The sequence below is a fragment of the Pelophylax lessonae genome (assembly GCF_965119305.1).
Source record: "Pelophylax lessonae genome assembly, chromosome: 1".
NCBI lineage: Eukaryota > Metazoa > Chordata > Amphibia > Anura > Ranidae > Pelophylax > Pelophylax lessonae.
The window spans coordinates 589,940,756-589,959,762 of NC_138768.1; the positions used below are offsets into that span (position 1 = coordinate 589,940,756).

The 19,007-nt window shown below is 39.2% G+C and overlaps 1 protein-coding gene across 2 annotated transcripts in view; it reads right to left on the reverse strand.

Moving 5' to 3' along the window:
• The window catches only part of UNC5C (unc-5 netrin receptor C), a 514,725-nt gene that overhangs the window by 22,000 nt on the left and 473,718 nt on the right, over nt 1-19,007 (reverse strand). For both annotated transcript variants that reach the window (XM_082243646.1, XM_082243645.1), the window contains 3 exons: nt 17,561-17,905; nt 14,648-14,735; nt 3,107-3,275 (listed from right to left, as the gene is read on the reverse strand). In XM_082243646.1, the coding sequence (XP_082099772.1) occupies nt 3,107-3,275; nt 14,648-14,735; nt 17,561-17,905 (602 nt within the window). The remainder of the gene's footprint in view (nt 1-3,106; nt 3,276-14,647; nt 14,736-17,560; nt 17,906-19,007) is intronic.

Sequence of the window (19,007 nt, forward strand, 5' to 3'; positions counted from 1 at the left end):
GTACATTCCATATTTTCAGATAACATTTTAATACATTTAAATAAATAGCAGTTCAATTATACAAAATGAGACTTAAAGTATAACTAAAGGCACAGAAAGCTTGTCAGTTTTTATTGCTGTCTGTGCCTCCATTAGGGAGATTCGCCCTCTCTATTTGTAATGTTTACTATTATCATTGAAAGTAAAAGTAAAAGAAAATCCCACATTTTGAGTTTTCCCCAGAAAAGTAATAGAGAGGAAATCTTCAAATGGTGACCTGGGGGGCCCAAAGAGATTCCTTTAATTTGTAGGGATTTCCTCTCACTTCTTGTTTGGCTATGGGACAGAAAGTGAAGGGGAAATCTCTGCAATGGGAAAGAAATCTGACAGGGGTTATAACCCTCCCTTACTCTATCCAAAATGAAAAAAAAAAACACTTATGGAACAGGCCTATTTCTGACACATGTTGTTTACAAGTTAAACTCAGTATTTTTTCCTAGAAAATTACTTAGAACCCCAAACATTATATATATATATATATATATATATATATATATATATAAATATATATATATTTAGCAAAGACTCTGGAGAATGAAATGGCGGTCATTGAAATATTTTTTGTCACTTAGTATTTGAACAATTTTTTGGGAAAAAATACACTTCGCTGAAATTAAAATAAAAAAAACTAAAACAGTAAAGTTAGCCCAATTTTTTTGTATATTGTAAAAGATGATGTCACACAGAGTAAACAGATACCTAACATGTTACGGTTCAAAATTGTACGCACTTGTGGAATGGCGAGAAACGATGGTACTTAGAAATCTCCATAGGCGATGCTTTGAATTTTTAACGGTTACCAGTTTAGAGTTACATTTTGCTAGAATTATTGCTCTCTGATGATAGCGGCGATACCTCGCGCATGTGATTTTAACACCCTTTACATTTGCAAGCGCGACTTACGTTTTATTTGGTGCGCAAGCTCACGGGGATGGGGGCGCTTTAAAATGTATTTATTTTTTTTCCTATTTATTTTAGTTTTTAGTTTTTCACACTCTTCCTTAAAAAAATAAATAAATAAATCTGATCACTTTTATTGCTGTCACAAGGAATGTAAACATCACTTATGACAGTAATAGGTAGTGACAAGTACTCTTTATGGAGGGATCGGGGGTCTTTTTTGAATACTGTCAGTTTTTTAAAATCAGCGCTGTTAGCAGCCGAGTAAACTTGATCGTTCGGGACTCTAACCAGCTAGTTGACATGCTGGCTGGTTGCTCGGGGTCCCAGATGGGATGGGAGACCCGGGCAGGGCGGCGGAAGGCAGCAGGAGGGGGGGGGGCATCCAAGCGGCTGCCAAGCTGCATCAGTTGTTATCATCAGAAAATCAGCGCTGTTAGCAGCCGAGTAAACTTGATCGTTCGGGACTCTAACCAGCTAGTTGACATGCTGGCTGGTTGCTCGGGGTCCCAGATGGGATGGGAGACCCGGGCAGGGCGGCGGAAGGCAGCAGGAGGGGGGGGGGCATCCAAGCGGCTGCCAAGCTGCATCAGTTGTTATCATCAGAAAACCGACGGCCGGCTCTAGAAAACGGCACCGGGTTAATGGCTGCAGCTACAGGCATCACCCGGGTACAGTCACTTCCTCAAGCCGACATACAGATACGCCGGTTTGGGGGAAGTGGTTAAGTATTAATTATAGTGAAAGTTTTAGCATAATACTATAACATACGTAAATAATCTTGGGTATCAGAGAATTGAGCAATGTACAAAGGGTAGATCCCATATCAACCTGAATTAATATTTTACTGCCCCCTTCCTGCCCAGGCCAATTTTCAGCTTTCATCGCTCTCACGCTTTGAATGACAATTGTGTGGTCATGCTACACTGCACCCATATGAAATTTGTATCATTTTTTTCACACAAATAGAGTTTTCTTTTGGTGGTATTTGATCACCTCTGGGTTTTTTATTTCTTACAAAAAAAAAGAAAAAAGACAGAAAATTTTGAAAAAAAAAAGTTTTTCTTATTTTCTGTGAGTAAATTTTGAAAATAAATACATTTTTCTCCTTCACTGATGTGCGCTGATGAGGCGGCACTGATGGGCACTGATAGGCTGCACTGATGGGCACTGATGAGGTGGCACTTATGGGCACTGATGAGGTGGCACTGATGAGGAGGTACTAATATGCCGCACTGATGATCACTGATAGGTGGCACTGATGAGCACTGATAGGCGGCACTGATGAGCACTGATAGGCGGCACTGATGGGCACTGAGAGGCGGCACTGCTGGGCACTGAGGTGGCATTGCTGGGCACTGAGAGGCGGCACTGACGGGCGGCACTGATGGGCACTGAGAGGCGGCACTGATGGACACTGATGGGTGGCACTGATGGACACTGGAAGATGGCACTGAAGAGCACTGATGGGCGGCACTGATGAGCACTGATGGGCGGCACTGATAAGCACTGATGGGCAGCACCATCAGTGCCCACACTCAGTGCCCATAGTGCTGCTAGTCAGTGCCCATCAGTGCCTAGATGAGCAGGCACTGATGGGCACTGACTGGCAGCACTATGGGCACTGATTGTGGGCACTGATGGGGGGCACTGATGGCAAGCACTGTGGGCACTGATGGCATTTTATTTCCTCTTGTGTAATCAGGGCACTGGTGATCAGTGCCCTGGTTACATTTCTCTGTGTCCCCTAACCGTTGATCGGCTCACCTCTTCCTCACACACAGTCTCTGTGTGAGGAAGGAGAGCTGGCAATGAGAGATGATCTCATATGTTTACATTTGAGATCATCTCTCATTGGACGTTCCGATCACGTGGCAAATGGCCGCTGTGATTGGCCATTCTCCACGATATGTGATTGGCTGTGTCCAAGGGACACGGCCGACACAGACTTTCCCCGATGCGCGCTGGATAAAAAAAAAAAAAAACTATAATAAACTTACAGGTTTGCCTTATATCACCTTATAGTGCTCTACTAAATAAGATTTTTGTGTTTACAACTCTTCCACAGTTAGTATTAGCTGGTCTAACTCTATTTTATCTAATACTGTAAACTATTTTGCCTTCAGGAATGGATTCTGCCTTCATGTAACCTTAGCGTGTCACTTACCTCCCATTGGCCTTGTATAGATTGCTCTTTCAGCTGGATCTTCCAGTCTTCTGTATTTGTCTCTGCACAGTGATGCATCGTGATAATGACTGGTCTAGTCATCAAGGCTCCCGGTGGCCCACAAGTTACAACAGGAGTTAGAAGTGTCTGACTGTCTTCTATGGGTGGCCTGGAAAATGAATGAGTAACTCAGAATTAAAGTAAATGGATGCATTTTATGGTTTGATTTACAGAGTTGAGAAAATTAGTTTTAAGTACTTCTTGCACCTATAAAAATACTTTACAGGTTTATGTTAACTGACCAAAGTTTCAATTCTGTTAAAAATTGTAATACTTGTCCTTGCCTTATAAAATATATCTACAGGCAAACATATTACAAGCAAAACGCTTGATTCAATATTAAGGCCTCATGCACACTGGACGTTATAAATACGCCAGTAGCTTTGTAGTGAGTTTTTATGTGTTTTTCCATTTTTTTGTATTCGCATTTTTCAGCATTTCTTGTCATTTTTAGCTAAAAATCACCTCTCTGCTATTTTAGTAACTCCAACTTTCCCACAATGCAATGCTTGCCAGACAATGCTTGCCAGAGTTGCATCACATGAGTGTTCACACCCATGAGATAAGATTAAAGCTGGATACACACTATACAACTTTTGTTGTTTGATTTCCCTTAGAATTACCTTCAACTATGTAGTGCAAGGGCCTGCCCGATTGCATACAAATTGAAAGTGTTGAAGTTTGACCTCATATTATATGGTTTTGGTAAACCTAAAGGAAAAAATCTAAAGACAATTGTATAGTGTGTATCCAGCTTTAGGTGTGGGGGAAAAAAAGGGTCCTACAACATTTTGGTGCAAATGTGATGCAATTTGAGCCATACAAAATATATGGCTCAAATCACATCGCACAGACATCACAGGGGATGTGCACAGGTATGCGGTGCATTTTTGAGGCAAATCACATGCGGTGTTCAGCATGCACCAGTGTAAACCCAGGCTATGTTCCATGAACGACACCTCAAAACAGAACCTGCAAAAAGCAATGGAATCAAAAATGTCAAAAATGCCAGTTAGCGGTGTTTATCAGCGTTTATCAAAGTTAGAGCGTTTTTACTGCTAAACATTTTTACGCCACTAGTTTTCATTTTTTTTTTTTTACAACCAGAAACTGCCCCTGCCAAAAACTGCTGATAACTGCCTATGTGTGCATGGACACATAGGATAACATGCTGGGGCATTTATTGGCTGTAGAAAAAAAAAAAGTCTGATGCCAAAAGCAGCAGCTGTAAAAACGTCCAGTGTGCATGAGGCCTAAATATGCAATGTGGATTTTGGTTTTATATTCAAAAATCTATAAAGTTTGGGCCTAAGGCCTCTTTCACACGGTCGATCCGCGATCCCCGCTGAGCTGGCGGATGACAGCTCCGTCTCCGCTTGCAGAGCGGAGAGGGAGGTGTCACAGCCCCCGCTGCCCTCTATGGGGGATCGGATGAGAGCGGACCGCCTGTCCGCTCTCATCCGATCACTGAACGGATGGAAAAATAGGGTTTCCATCCAGATTTCACGGACAGGATCGGACACGGATGGCAGCTGGTGTCAGCGGAGGTGTCTCCGCTGACATCCGCTACCCCATAGAGCTGCATGGAGGATCCGATCAGATCCGCCTAAAAAACTGACAGGCGGATCTGATCGGATCGCCCGTGTGAAAGGGCCCAAAATAGAAAAAGCCTGTCCAAGCTTCTATGTGCTCCAAGCACTGACTAGTCATTACAAACAATGCTATTCCATCAAATGGAAACAGCTGTTCCCATTCACTGATAAAAACCTGGATTCACCTGCTAGCAACAGACTCAAACCTTCAGCACACAAACTTCTGCAGTTCACAATTTAAAAAAGCAATTCCAAGAGTGCACAACCTTATATCATGTGGGTTTACTAGCAATTTTATCCTGACTGCTTTTCTCATTAAGGTTCTGATCAGGTTTATGTTCTTCGTGGTAAAGAATCAAATTTATACACGTTTACTGAAATAAGCCCTGTTTTTGTTTTGCCCTTTGAATAAAAGCAGCCAAAATGTATAGTAGAGCTCAAATAAGCTATGTTTAATTACATGCCCCAAGTGAGCAGATTGTAATATGCTTTTGTAGGGCAAGACATTTGAGACTAATGTGCAAAAACTGAAACAGAACAAAGGAAAATAAACAGATATACCCTGATGGTACAACTTCTATTAGCAGAGGTAATGCATTTACAGCTTAAATGAAAAAGTCCTAGGAACTGTCTCATAGCAGCCAATCAGAAATCATCTTTCACTAGTTTGATCACAAAATGACCGAATAGATATCGAGCTGCCATCACTTGTTTAATGGCGTATTTTAGTATGACAAAGTGGTCCTGCTAATATAAAAATATAATTGTTTGAAAATGTTTAAATTATAGATGAATGGCTTTCAAATAGATTATTTACCAATCTGTGGCCAGATAAGCCTATGGGAGCCATCTACAAGCCTTCTTGAACTTATTTGTCTTATCTAGACGTTAATTAACACAGTCTTTGCCTATGTGAACAGATCATGTGGCACATTCTGTCTAAACCTCAAAAAGTTTTGTGTCACAGAGGTCTCTACTGGATTCAGTACCCAACTCTAAGCATGTTTTTTGTGCCATAATGAACTGTGACCGATACACTAAACTTCAAAAAACATCAACATATCCCCAAGGTTATCAAAATGTTAACAAGAAAAAAAAAAACAATGTTTCAGGATTCTAGTAAACATCAGTAACTAAAATCTGTGCTGACGCTGTATGAAAGCCAGAACTTCATGGGAGCATTCAAAGAAAGCTTAGGTTCTGTGGTGACACGTGTCAGGTTTTATCAATTAAAATTAGTCTATGGTGGCCATTATCTTTCATGAGAAAAAATATATTTTTGACCCCATCTAAAAATGCATGTTTTCTGGCTGTCATGTTGATTCTCATTTAGGAGGAACTGGAATGCAGGTCAGAATCTTTACAGGCTCGCTACTTGCTTTGGGGCCTTTATTATCAACAGGTTGGCTGCTGTGGGTTACTGCATATTGCTGTGATGTGTACTATGTGAATCATCTGATCTATTTTTTTTTTAATTCACGTTTTAAGAATTGGTTTATATGTACTTGTGCTAAACATATTTCTTTCTTGAAAACAAAAATTTACAATGATGTTACAGAGGCTATTTTGTAATCCAATAGAATGTGTTCTCAAAGCAAAATAGGGTCTGTATTTTAATAAGAGCATCTATTATAATTCCACACTGCCTCTACACTTCCTCACTTTTGAGCGTATTTTATGACTTTGCTTAGCTCAAGTAGCTTCCTTTGTTGCAATCCAAACAGTCTCTTTTTAAAGGCTATCATGACCTCAATGCCACTTCTACAGTGGAGAAAGCCACTTGAGAAGCATGATCATCTCGACAAGTGCACACTAAAGTGAAGATCACCAGGGATTGAATTTAGTGGCAGCCACACATTACGACAAGAACATAAAATTATACAGTAATAAGACAAAACAACAGAATGTCAGAAGATCCATGTGGAATAAAAAAGGGACCCTTCAAACATAAGCTAATATCAAACACAAAATTAAGTAAGCAATTACCTATATAACTTAGGAAAAAATACTTGCTGTTGTGAATAATACATTAATTGCAATAAAGGAAAGTTTAGAATTACCAAAAGCTATTTTTGGTTGTTCTAAAAACAAACAAAAAAAACCCCAAAAGCTTTATTGTTTTATAAGCTTTACTTTTTTATTATATTTTGCTGTGTCACATCACTATATTTAATTTAAATTTGATATAAAAGTTTTGTGGATTTAGACCCCGTTCACACTGGGGCGACCTGTCAGGCAACTTGGTCGCCTGACAGGTCGCCGTAGGTCGCCTGACAGGTCGCCGTAGGTCGCCTGCCATAGAGAAGCTGTGGACCCGTTCTAATAGGAGCGACACAAGTCGCTCCGACTTAGAAAAAGGGTCCGGAGCTTCTTTGGGGCGACCTGGAGCGACCTGCATTGACTTCAATGTTATGAAGTCTGTGCCGGCCGCTCCGAGGTCGCGGTGCGAGCTGCGCGCCGCGACCTGTGAGGTCGCCCGGCAAGTCGGATCGCCCCAGTGTGAACGGGGTCTTAAAGCTTAAAACATGATCTTTTTGTTTTTCAATAGTGTTTAAAATAAACAAATGAAGTTAACCAGTGATGATGTCTAGCATTGAATTCAAGAGTGACACACTAAACTGTTTGCGAAAAACACAATGCTCTGCAATGTTGGACCCGTTTTTCATACCCTCTGCAAGTTCAACCTATTTCCCAAAGTGGTCAATATTAATTCCCAAGGATCAATGAGTCTGTCCAAGTGGTCTATAACATGGTCAGGGGTCAAAATGGAGTCAGTAAATGATGGAAAGTCAACTGGGGTCAATTTATCTTTTGAGATCCCCATAGAGTTCCATGCCAGCCCTTAAGGGCTGTACACACGTGACAATTATTAGGTGGCATTGGCCGGTTCAATAGAAACCGCCTGACATTCAGCCTGTGTGTGTGGCAGCCAGTCCGACAGAAGGGGAATGACCAAAAAAGGTCTGTCAATTGGTATCTGATCAGCGCTCTTAGCCAATGCTGGTAGGTTAATTGGATCCTGTATAAAAAAATAATAATAATTTGGCCCTACTGTGTATGTATGAGAGTTAGGGACCTTAGATTGTAAGCTCCTCAAGGGCAGGGACTGATGTGAATGTGTAATGCATATGTAAAGCACTGCGTAAATTGACAGCGTTATATAAGTACCTGAAATAAATAAATAAAAATAAAAATGCTGTGCCAACATTACATAGTTAGTACAGAGGCTCCTCCCGAGCTCTTCAGTTTTCTTTTTTTGATCATCCCACTGGGTTAAACGAAAAAAAAAAAAACGAATAGTGTGTACCAGGCTTTATCCTTGAAGTTTAGGTGGCTAGTGATTAAACAGTGTTACTCAGGGCCTGTGACCTTCCACCCTACGCCTTCTAGGAAGGAAATACAAACATGTTCACTTCTCAAATGTAGCATACACCCCCACTTCATATTTTTTTGGAGAGCTGGTATATACATCAACCTCAAACTATGTTGGAGAACCAGTAAGTACACCCAAGTCAAACACTGTTGGAGAACCAGTGGATATATTTTCCACCTAAAGCAATAGAAATGGCGCAAAAAAACTGATTGCTGTGTATTTATTAAAGATTCAGTAGTCATCAACTTAAATGAATCTGCTGACACCATGAGGAAATATAGACAATATTTACAAGAATATGATTATTATTATTTGTAGTACTATAATTTACATTTCTTTTTTATAAAATGATTGTCCTATATTAAATGTTTAGGATAGATGAATAATCTAAAACATCATAAAAAGGTTGATAAACTGAAGAACTGTGAACCCCCTGTCACCCCTGTGGCATCTTCACCTTGCCACAAATAAAAATATGCCTTTAGTTGTGTGCTATTACATAAGGATTTTTTTTAAGGTAGCCCAGGCTAATGCTAAGCAAGACAAGTTCTTTTTTTGTTTTACTATTATGTAAATGTGCTGACTTGAGTTTATACCACTTTTAAAATGTTAGATGGAAAATTTCAAAACTGGCGCCTTATGTTTTTAATCTCTCCCACAAATAATTTTTAAATATTTGTTTGAGAATAAAAAATATTAAGGCATTCCAACTCCAATAGGCAGGTACATTCCCCTAATTATGAAAGAACTGGTTAATTAAGTAGGTCAAAGGAACATTTGCACTGGTAGTTGTGAATCACATGCTTTCAACTGATGGATTCTCTCCCAGTGCTGTACATGACTCGAAGAGATGTAAGAAGATTAGACTGTGTCCATAAACCAATTCATTGTGAAGAATGCATCTGTACTACACAGTCACATGAAATAATAAGTTTTGGCAGCACTGCCACTTGAATAATAATTTGCCGCATTGATCTAGTCGACAAGAATAGCTAAGCACATAATTCTGCTTGTGAACATGAAAGGACCTGGATAGTATACATTGACGACGTAAAGAAAAAAGTTCAATGTTAAAGCTGTTTTGTAAAGATGATCATGTTGCAAAAAAGAACTTAAAACTTAGAAAAATAGTGCATATAAAGTATTAGTTATATTTTAAGTTATTTTTAACTTAAATATTTAGGAATGATTGAACTTTTTATTCTTTGGCTGTCTGAAATGTATTTATTTGTGGAAGTTATTTGTTTAGGTGACAGGTAATCAAGATCTATCTATCTATCTATCTATCTATCTATCTATCTATCTATCTATCTATCTATCTATCTATCTATCTATCTATCTATCTATCTATCTATCTATCTATCTATCTATCTATCTATCTATCTATCTATCTATCTATCTATCTATCTATCTATCTATCTATCTATCTATCTATCTATCTATCTATCTATCTATCTATCTATCTATCTATCTATCTATCTATCTATCTATCTACCACTTTACCCACCAAGTTGCTATAAGGCCTGGAGCAGAGGAGGGGGGGGGTAAGTTGTGTCCCTTAGTGACCGTCTGCCGCCCGCTGTTCACTTACTTGCACTGCGCACTGTTGTGCCTCTGTTTCTCCCCCTGGAAGAGGAAACAAGTAATGGTAGACTTCCTCTACTGGCTTCTGTGTTTACAAGTGACTGTGATAATTTTGGGAGCTGTCAAATATTGTGTGTTCCCACATTGACTGAGATTTAGATGGGGTTAGAGTAAGCAGCAGAAGTATGCCATTTTTAGGGTACCTTGTAACTAATCTTCACTATCTCACTCTGATATATGTTCCCCTTGTTGCAATTCTTTATTTTGTTTGCCATATTGTACGTTCCCTATTCTTCACTTCCACATTCCTTGAGCAACCTCCTTGTTCTTTATGCCATGCTGTATATTCCCTGTGCCACCAAGTCTCATTCCATTTCCCTACACTGTATGTTCCCTATTTCACAACACCTAATTTTGTTTGTCACACTGTATGTTACCTATTCTTCAATGCATCATTCTGCAAACCATGTTATATGTTCTTTGTTCTGCAATGCCTCTCCTTGCATGCTATGCTTTATTCTCCCTTTCACCACCACTTCATTCCATATGTCATGCTGTATGTACTCCATTCTGCACTGGCTCATTTTGTATATCATGCTGAGTGTTCCACATTCTGCAGTGACTCATTTTAAATACTATGTTGTATTTCCCTATTTCACGATGCTTCATTTAATATACAATGCTGTATATGCAATTTAAAGTTCAGCATACAGAATGAGGCAGGGTGAAATATAACATGTACAACAAGCTTAAAGAATAAGGAAGTGCAGAACAGGGAACATACAGCATGTCATATGATAAGAGGGAGCAAAGAATACAGAATGTACAGCATGGCATATGGCTTGAAGTGGTGTGGAATAGGAAATGGTGTGGAAACAGTATGGTGTACCAAATGAGGTAGTGGGGAATTGGCAACATACAGCATGTTATACAAAATGAGGCATTGCAGAATAAGGAACATACAGCTTGGTATGCAAAATGAGGTAGCGTTGTACTGTTGTATGCCACACTTTCCCTATTTTACACTGCCTCATTCTGTATGCTGTGCTCTACACAAATTTGTACTTACCTCATTAGCCCTCCCTGTGTCCTTTTCAGTCATTCACCACCTGCCATGGTAATTAAGGTGCTGTACAATATCTGACAAATTGACAAGCTGATATTTAAGAGAATAAAATATCAGCAAAGCAAAATTTTACCATTGAATGACTCTAGACATGTTTGCCACATTTATGTGGGCCTGTATGGAACCAGTAGAGGATGTCACAGACACCTGTGCCATGCTCTTGTAGAGTAATATGACAGAGGCAGATATGGTATAAGCAAGTAGTCTACCCCCAGTACCCTCTGTTTCATCTAAATACCTTCATTCCATCCATCATTGATTAATAGCTCCCATCTACTCCTGACTCAGTGATCTACAGCTACCATAAACACTTGACTGAAGAATGGAAAAGACCTTCACTTTTCATCCACCCACCCATTCTATATAGCAGTATGAGACTAAAGACTGAGGCCATATTTCCTAAAGTTCAAATTTGTTACATGTTTGTTATTTGCCTGCATTCTTCATTATACTTGAACTATAACTAACCTTTGTGTGTTGTCTAAGCACTAAGACTTTCCCCCAGTACCTGAAGATTGAGATTATTAGACCTGCATTCGACAACACATGCAGGAAGACTGCAGTTTTGACATTATTACTTATTTCATCTTTCTGCCTTTTCTCTCATCTAAGAACTGTCATCCCAATTTTATTTTTTAACTTGAGTGCTGCAGATAATAGGAATTAAATTTAAAGAAACATTGCAAGTTACTAACATATCCCAATTTAAAATAAACATAGCAAAACAAATGGCATTTTTCATTATGCTTTACTATTGAAAATATATCAGACTTGCTGTTTTATTTTTTCTTGGAAGACAGGCTATAATCCACAAGTACATTGTGTCAATGACTGTGAAGGTGACCTATGGGGTAAATTAATTGAAAAAAATTTCCTTTCTCATGATCCTCTGTTCCCATGGACACCTCACGCTACAAATCTTTATTACTCTATGTATAATCTTGCCAATTACATATACAGACTCTGTAATGTACTCCTTGTTTGTCTTATCTTTTGACTAAATTACTAGAAGTTTATTATGATAGACTAAAAGAGAAGGAAAAATTTTGAGCTCAGTTTTGAGTTACTAGATCAAATATAAAATGCTAAATTTTTCAATAGGGACACCAGTTCCAGGGACAACTGTTTGGGATGAAAATGTCCTTTTTTCTTTCTGTTGTGTCTACAAGAAGACAGGAAGATGAAGAGAAATCTTTACAATGAGAAAAAAAAAATTAAGCTTAACTCCCTCCAACCTTTACTCCACACATCCTTCTAATTGAGTTAAAAGGGAAAAACCTAATCTAAAATCTTATAAACTCACATAAAAACAATAGTCCAAAGCTAAACTCCGTCCTGAATTTTCTATCTTCTCAGAGGAGGAGGGTCCTTATTCTGCAGGGCTACATCACTTCCAAGGTGATGTGGAAACTTCCTATTGACTATCCAGCGGTGTGGATCATAAAGACAACAGCAATATAAAAATGGTCTCCAGCAGCGGATTACCTGTCATGACCATAACATATATATAAATATATATATATATATATATATATATATATATATACATACATACACACATATATACATGAACTTTATGGCATCCTCGTGTCCAGTGTAAGTCCGTAGGGTTCAGTATTGAGTTGGCCCACCCTTTGCAGCTATAACAGCTTCAAATCTTCTGGGAAGGCTGTCCACAAGGTTTAGGAGTGCGTCTATGGGAATGTTTGGCAATTCATCAAGATGCACATTTGTGAGGTCAGGCACTGATATTGGAGAAGAAGGCCTGGCTCGCAGTCTGCGCTCTAATTCGTCCCAAAGGTGTTTTATCAGGTTGAGGTTAGGACTTTGTGCAGGCCAGTCAAGTTCCTCCGCCCCAAACTCACGCATCCATGTCTTTATGGACCTTGCTTTCTACGCTGGTCCAAATCATTTGGTGGAGTGGGGATTATGGTGTTGAGTTGTTTTTCAGGGGTTGGGCTTGTCCCCTTAGTTCCAGTGAAGGTAACTCTTAAGGTGTCAGTATACCAAAACATTTTGGATAATTTCATGCTCCTAACTTTGTAGGAACAGTTTGGGGATGGCCCCTTCCTGTTCCAACATGACTGCACACCAGTGCACAAACAAGGCCCAAAAAACATGGATGAGCGAGTATAGGGTGGAGGAATTTGACTTGCCTGCACAGAGTCCTGACCTCAACCTGATAGAACACCTTTGGGATGAATTAGTGCAGAGACTGTGAGCCAGGCCTTCTTGTCCAACATCAGTGCCTGACCTCACAAACATTATTGAACCCTATGGATTAAGACTGGGATGCGATAATAGTTCATGTGTGTGTAAAGGCAGGCGTCTCAATACTTTTGGTAATATAGTACATATATATATATATATATATATATATATATATATATATATATATATATACACACACACACACACACAGTATCTCACAAAAGTAAGTACACCCCTCACATTAGACATTTTATAATCTATATAAAATGTCTAAACCGTTGGAAACAAAAGTGAGTGCACTCCTAAGTGAAAATTTGCAAATTGGGCCCAATTAGCCATTTTATCTCCCCAGTGTCATGTGACTTGTTCGTGTTACAATGTCTTAGGTGTGAATGGGGAGCAGGTGTGTTAAATTTGGTGTTAACGCTCTCACTCTCTCATACTGGTCCCTGGAAGTTCAACATGGCATCTCATGGCAAAGAACTCTCTGAGGATCTGAAAAAAAGAATTAATGCTCTACATAAAAATGGCCTAGGCTATAAGACGATTGCCAAGACCATGAAACTGAGCTGCAGCACGGTGGCCAAGACCACACAGCCATTTACCAGGACAGGTTCCATTCAGAACAGGCCAACCAAAGAAGTTGAGTGCACATGCTCAGCGTCATATCCAGAGGTTGTCTTTGGGAAATGGATGTATGAGGGCTGCCAGCATTGCTGCAGAGGTTGAAGGGGTAGGGGGGGCAGCCTGCCAGTATTCAGACCATACGCTTCACACTGAGGGAACAATGAATGCCAACATGTACTGTGACATACTGAAGCAGAGCATGATCCCCTCTCTTCGGAGACTGGGCCACAAGGCAGTATTCCAACATGATACCGACCCCAAACACATCTCCAAGAGGATGACTGCCTTGCTAAAGAAGCTGAGGGTAAAGGTAATGGACTGGCCAAGCATGTCTCCAGACCTAAACCCTATTAAGCCTCTGTGGGGCATCCTCAAATGGAAAGTGGAGGAGTGCAAGGTCTCTAACATTCACCAGCTTTGTAATAATGTCACGGAGGAGTGGAAGAGGACTCCAGTGGCAGCCTATCAAGCTCTGGTGAACTCCATGCCCATGAGGGTTAAGGCAGTGCTAGAAAATAATGGTGGCCACACAAAATATTGACACCTTGGTACTAATTTGGACATTTTCACTTAGGGGTGTACTCACTTTTGTTGCCAGCAGTTTAGACGTTAATGGATGTGTGTTGAGTTATTTTGAGAGGACAGCGAATTTACACTGTTATACAAACTGTACACTCACTACTTTACATTGTAGCAAAGTGTCATTTCTTCAGTGTTGTCACATGAAAAGTCATAATAAAATATTTACAAAAATGTGAGGGGTGTACTCACTTTTGTGAGATACTGTATATATATATATATATATATATATATATATATATATATATATATATATATAAATTAGAACGAGACAAAAAATACTTTGTTCTGTGCTTCAAATCAGAAGAGGATTTTGTTTCTATTTGAGCGGGGATTGACCACCAATGTCGTTGTGTAAGAGTAATCAGATGTTAAACGCAGACAGTTACCTCATGTTCTCCTTTCTGTGAACAGTGACATACATTTCATACACTCTTCCCTGAGGTACTGCCCCAGCAGGAATCAGCAAGCTCACTCCTAAAGAATATGAAGATAAAAGAAAAACAAATAGAAAAATCAATTAAATAATAGGAAATAATACTTGTAAGCGCAAGAAAGGCAATTTATGTTTCAAGCTTGCATTTATGTTTTCATAAAAAGAATTCATTTTTCAGGGCAGTGTTGGATTCCTCAAAGTCCTCAAAGCCAACATGAGATATGTTGCCATGGCGATTGAAGCTCTACTTATGGCTCTCAAAAGCAAAATAATTGGTATGAGGTGAAATGGTAGGAAAAGACTGAAAAGGCAACGTTCTGTTTTATTTTATTTATTTTTTTTTTTAGAAAAACAAACATTCAATCATATGTATTAAGGAAATACACAATAGAAATCTGGAAGTAATGCAAGTCCAATTTCTGAGTAATATTCCTTCCAGATGGAAGCAGAAAGAGGTGCCGTATTTTAGGCTACTTGTACAATCAAAGCTCTAATGTGAGGCACAACTATATATTTTATGAACTTTCTTATTTCTTCTCTTTTGGTCTAGTAAGTATACAATTTAAAGCATTTTGTTAGATCTATTTGATTGAAACTAATTTAGTTAACATTTTTTTTTTTTTTTTTTTTACTGTTCGTAAGTAGGGACCCAGGCAAGATAAACATTTACTACTGACTGCCGGGGACCAAAGCACAAGGAAACAGTTGCACTTGTAAGAAATTGAGAGCTTCCTTGCATTCTCTACACACTTAGGCCCCTTTCACACAGGACCGATCTACTTTGCTCAACAGGGGATCCTTCCACTGATCCCCAACTGGGCAGAGCAGGCGGATGACAGGCCCATGTCTGCTCAGTTTATGCAGAGTGGACACGAACTGAGCCCGCTATGAACTATGGGTGGTCGGTAATAAATAGACCAGTTGTCCATTTACACCTGACTATCTCTGATCCGCCTACACAAAGGAACAGATATTCTTCTGTTTGTTTTTAGTGGACCAGAATGGATTGGAGATAGGCAGATGTAATTAGATACAGGTCCGTTTAAACTTGTTAGTCTGTAGGGCTACTTGGACCAAGTCTTTTATCACCTCCACTATAGTCATTATGGTATAGAGATCTGGGAGTGAGAGTGGTTGAGCAATTTACCAAAAGACACTGGGCAGTATTGACACCTCTCAGTCCACAGAAATGCCCAAAATAATACAAAGAAGGAGAAAAAGAATGAATAGCATAGAAAAAGTGATAGGAGACAGGCAGATGTAAATGGATAAAGGTCCGTTTAAACTTGCCAGTCCGTAGGGATACTTGGACCATCCAATCAGGTTCGCCTGAAAAATTTGCAGGCGAACCTGATCAGATCGTCCGTGTGAAAGGCACATTGCTGTGTTATCTCAGACAGCCCTTCTAGTTTTTATCTTGAACTAAGTCCCAAGTCTTTTATCAACTCAACTACAGCCTTCATGTTATAGAGAGCTGAGAGCTGAGAGTGGTTGAGCAGTAAAAAAAAAAAAAGAGACTGGGCAGTGCTGACACCTCTCAGTCCACAGAAATACTGACACCTCTCAGTTCACAGAAATGCTCAAAACAATACAAAGAAAGAGAAAAAAAATGAATAGCATAGAAACAGTGGGAAGGTGTGAATAAATAAACTAAATCATTTATCTAACAGAAACAAATTTAGTCATCATTTTTCTTCACTGTCAGTGAGTAAGAAGGGCAAAATAACCATTGACTACTGGCTGCTGGGGGCCAAAGGCCACACAGTGCTGCAGGTTGGGCACTAGGGATCTTAACATTTCTTATTTAAAGCGGAACTTTACTCTGCCTGTTGCAGCCTGTAACTGAGTTGCCGTTTTTTTTTTTTTTTGGGCATCAACCGTTTTTTGATGGTCCCTGCTTTTTCTTCCTCATTCCTCATCTAGGTGTGGATGATGTTGCAAGTCACATCCGTCACCCTAACTGCAGCATCTTGTGACATGCCACAGGTCCTAGGAGGTTGCAGGATCAATTTGAGAGCTAGCTGTGATTCATCAGGAAGTCACAGCCAGGTCCCAAATCCAAAATAGCGAGGCCATGGACCTGCAGCTGTTAGAAGAACACTAGAACTCATATACTGGTAAGTAACTGATTTTCTGTGGCTGTAGTTGTAGTTTGTATTTGTAGTTGCTGACTTTTAATTTTGGTGACTTGGTGAAGGGGATATATGTTTCCAGTGATTCAATCAAGACACACTTGGAACTGGGAATTTTATTGTGCCAGGACAACACCATATATTTGTTAAAATATATTATATTTTTTTAATAAAATGTAATGTATGTATATATCTATATATATCTATATACATATATATATATATATATATATATATATATATATATATATATATATATATATATATATATATATATATATATACATATATATATTTGTACACTTTAAAGTACAAATAAGATAAAAACCATCTGCATTGACAGTAAACAATTTACAAAATGATGTGCAAATTTTAGAACATAGTGGATCATTTAATATTTCCCTTCATTGCCCTTGAGTAAAAAGCCCTATGGGCTGCTGCAGTAACTCCTAACTAGAATTTTGCTCAGTTTGTTGCCAGCAACCCATTGATGGAATTTCCAAATCCTCTTTAGCCTAACACCTCTCAACCAAAGAAATTGTGAGATTTTCCTTCATGTCCCTATTTTTCCAACACTAGCCAAATAGACAGGGATAAGGAGAATTATTCCAAATGGAGTCACAGACAGCGGTTTGACCATTCCACAACAAATTTTTGTCCAAACACATATCCCATTATTTCCATCCTAGCCCTGTTATACCATATAATTTATCAATTTATATTCAAATACATACCTGAATTGGGTATGATCAGGTGTCCACCCAGTGAGTTAAATGTTCCAAAAGCAGTGCAAGATGGATCCGTCTGCCTTGCTAGGCTCTGATTCTTTGTGTTTAGAGTGTCATTTTCCAGTAAAGACTGAGTAATTTGAGGAGAAAGTTTTGAAGAATAATCCGAAAGATCATCTTGAGGCGTTACGGCACCAGATGAATTGTACACTTTAATTTTCAAATTTGGAAGAGGATCGAGGAGAGGTGAGTTGGTCATTGGTATCTTATCAGATACATCATGGAGGGCATACACAGGTCCTCTGTACATTGCCGCTGCTGATGTTAGGTCTGGAGGAATTGCCAGGAGATCTATAAACAATTCATTATTATGATCATTAGATGAAGAAAATGTAGCATTTTTTTTATTCAAACAAACAAACACAAGCATCCTATTTGTTGCTATGGACAATATATTTATTAGATCATTTTTTTCTCTCATTTTACTAAGCACCCCATTTAGTATAGGTAGAGCATTACCATGAAGTTTGATAGACATTGTTATTTTGTGGGACAAAATCTAAAATTATAAAAATTGGCAGCAGGCATCTTTTTATTGCCGATCCTATGTCTCTTCTGCAATAAGACACACTCAAACTCCTTTCACATTTAGGCCATGACTATCGCCTCCTGAAAAGTATTTTGTGGTGGATCACTTTCAGGAGAACAGTGAAAGGAGGTTTTCAGGCAATCAGGAGGCAATGTTGCTGACATCTATACAGCAATTTTATATTGTGAGATCACACTGCAACTGTAAGCATGGCCCTCTTTACTTACAAGAGTGCATTTGACAGGTAGTGACTCCTGTCAAACTCCGCATGTAGTGCTATAGTTGCTGAATTCAATTGTATCCATCCAAGCACTGCCGTGTCTGCTTGTAGATAGATGGTTGTGGGGAGTAATACAAATGTCGATTAACCACTTGTTTTTACCACCCTCCAGTGGGTCCTAACCTGCCTGATTACAGAATAAATTTACACTGAGATGCACATGCACAGCTTAGCATGCATTCCCAGAACACTCCAGCAGTGCCAGGATGAATGACATCATCCCCCACTGGCCAATTAGTAGGCCGAAAAATTCTGACACCAAGAAACTGGCTGAGAAGAAGATGACAGCAGCCAGTAACGTAAGTAATTATCATATCACTGGAAGGTGAGCATTTTGTGCAGTTTAGCTTAGCTTTAAGACTGAACTCCAAGCAGTACCCAGACAGCAGGACTAGGAGCCAATCAAACTTTGCTGATGTTCACATGTGCTTACCGTGAACAAGTTAATTGGAGGAAAGGGCAGACTAAGAAAAGATAGGAGCACATGAGCATGCTGTTTCCCCTTTACTTTAGCTGACTGCCTGTTTAAAGGTTAGCTTTTGGCCGGCCATAAACTGGGGTAAATGTCTTATAAACAATTATGG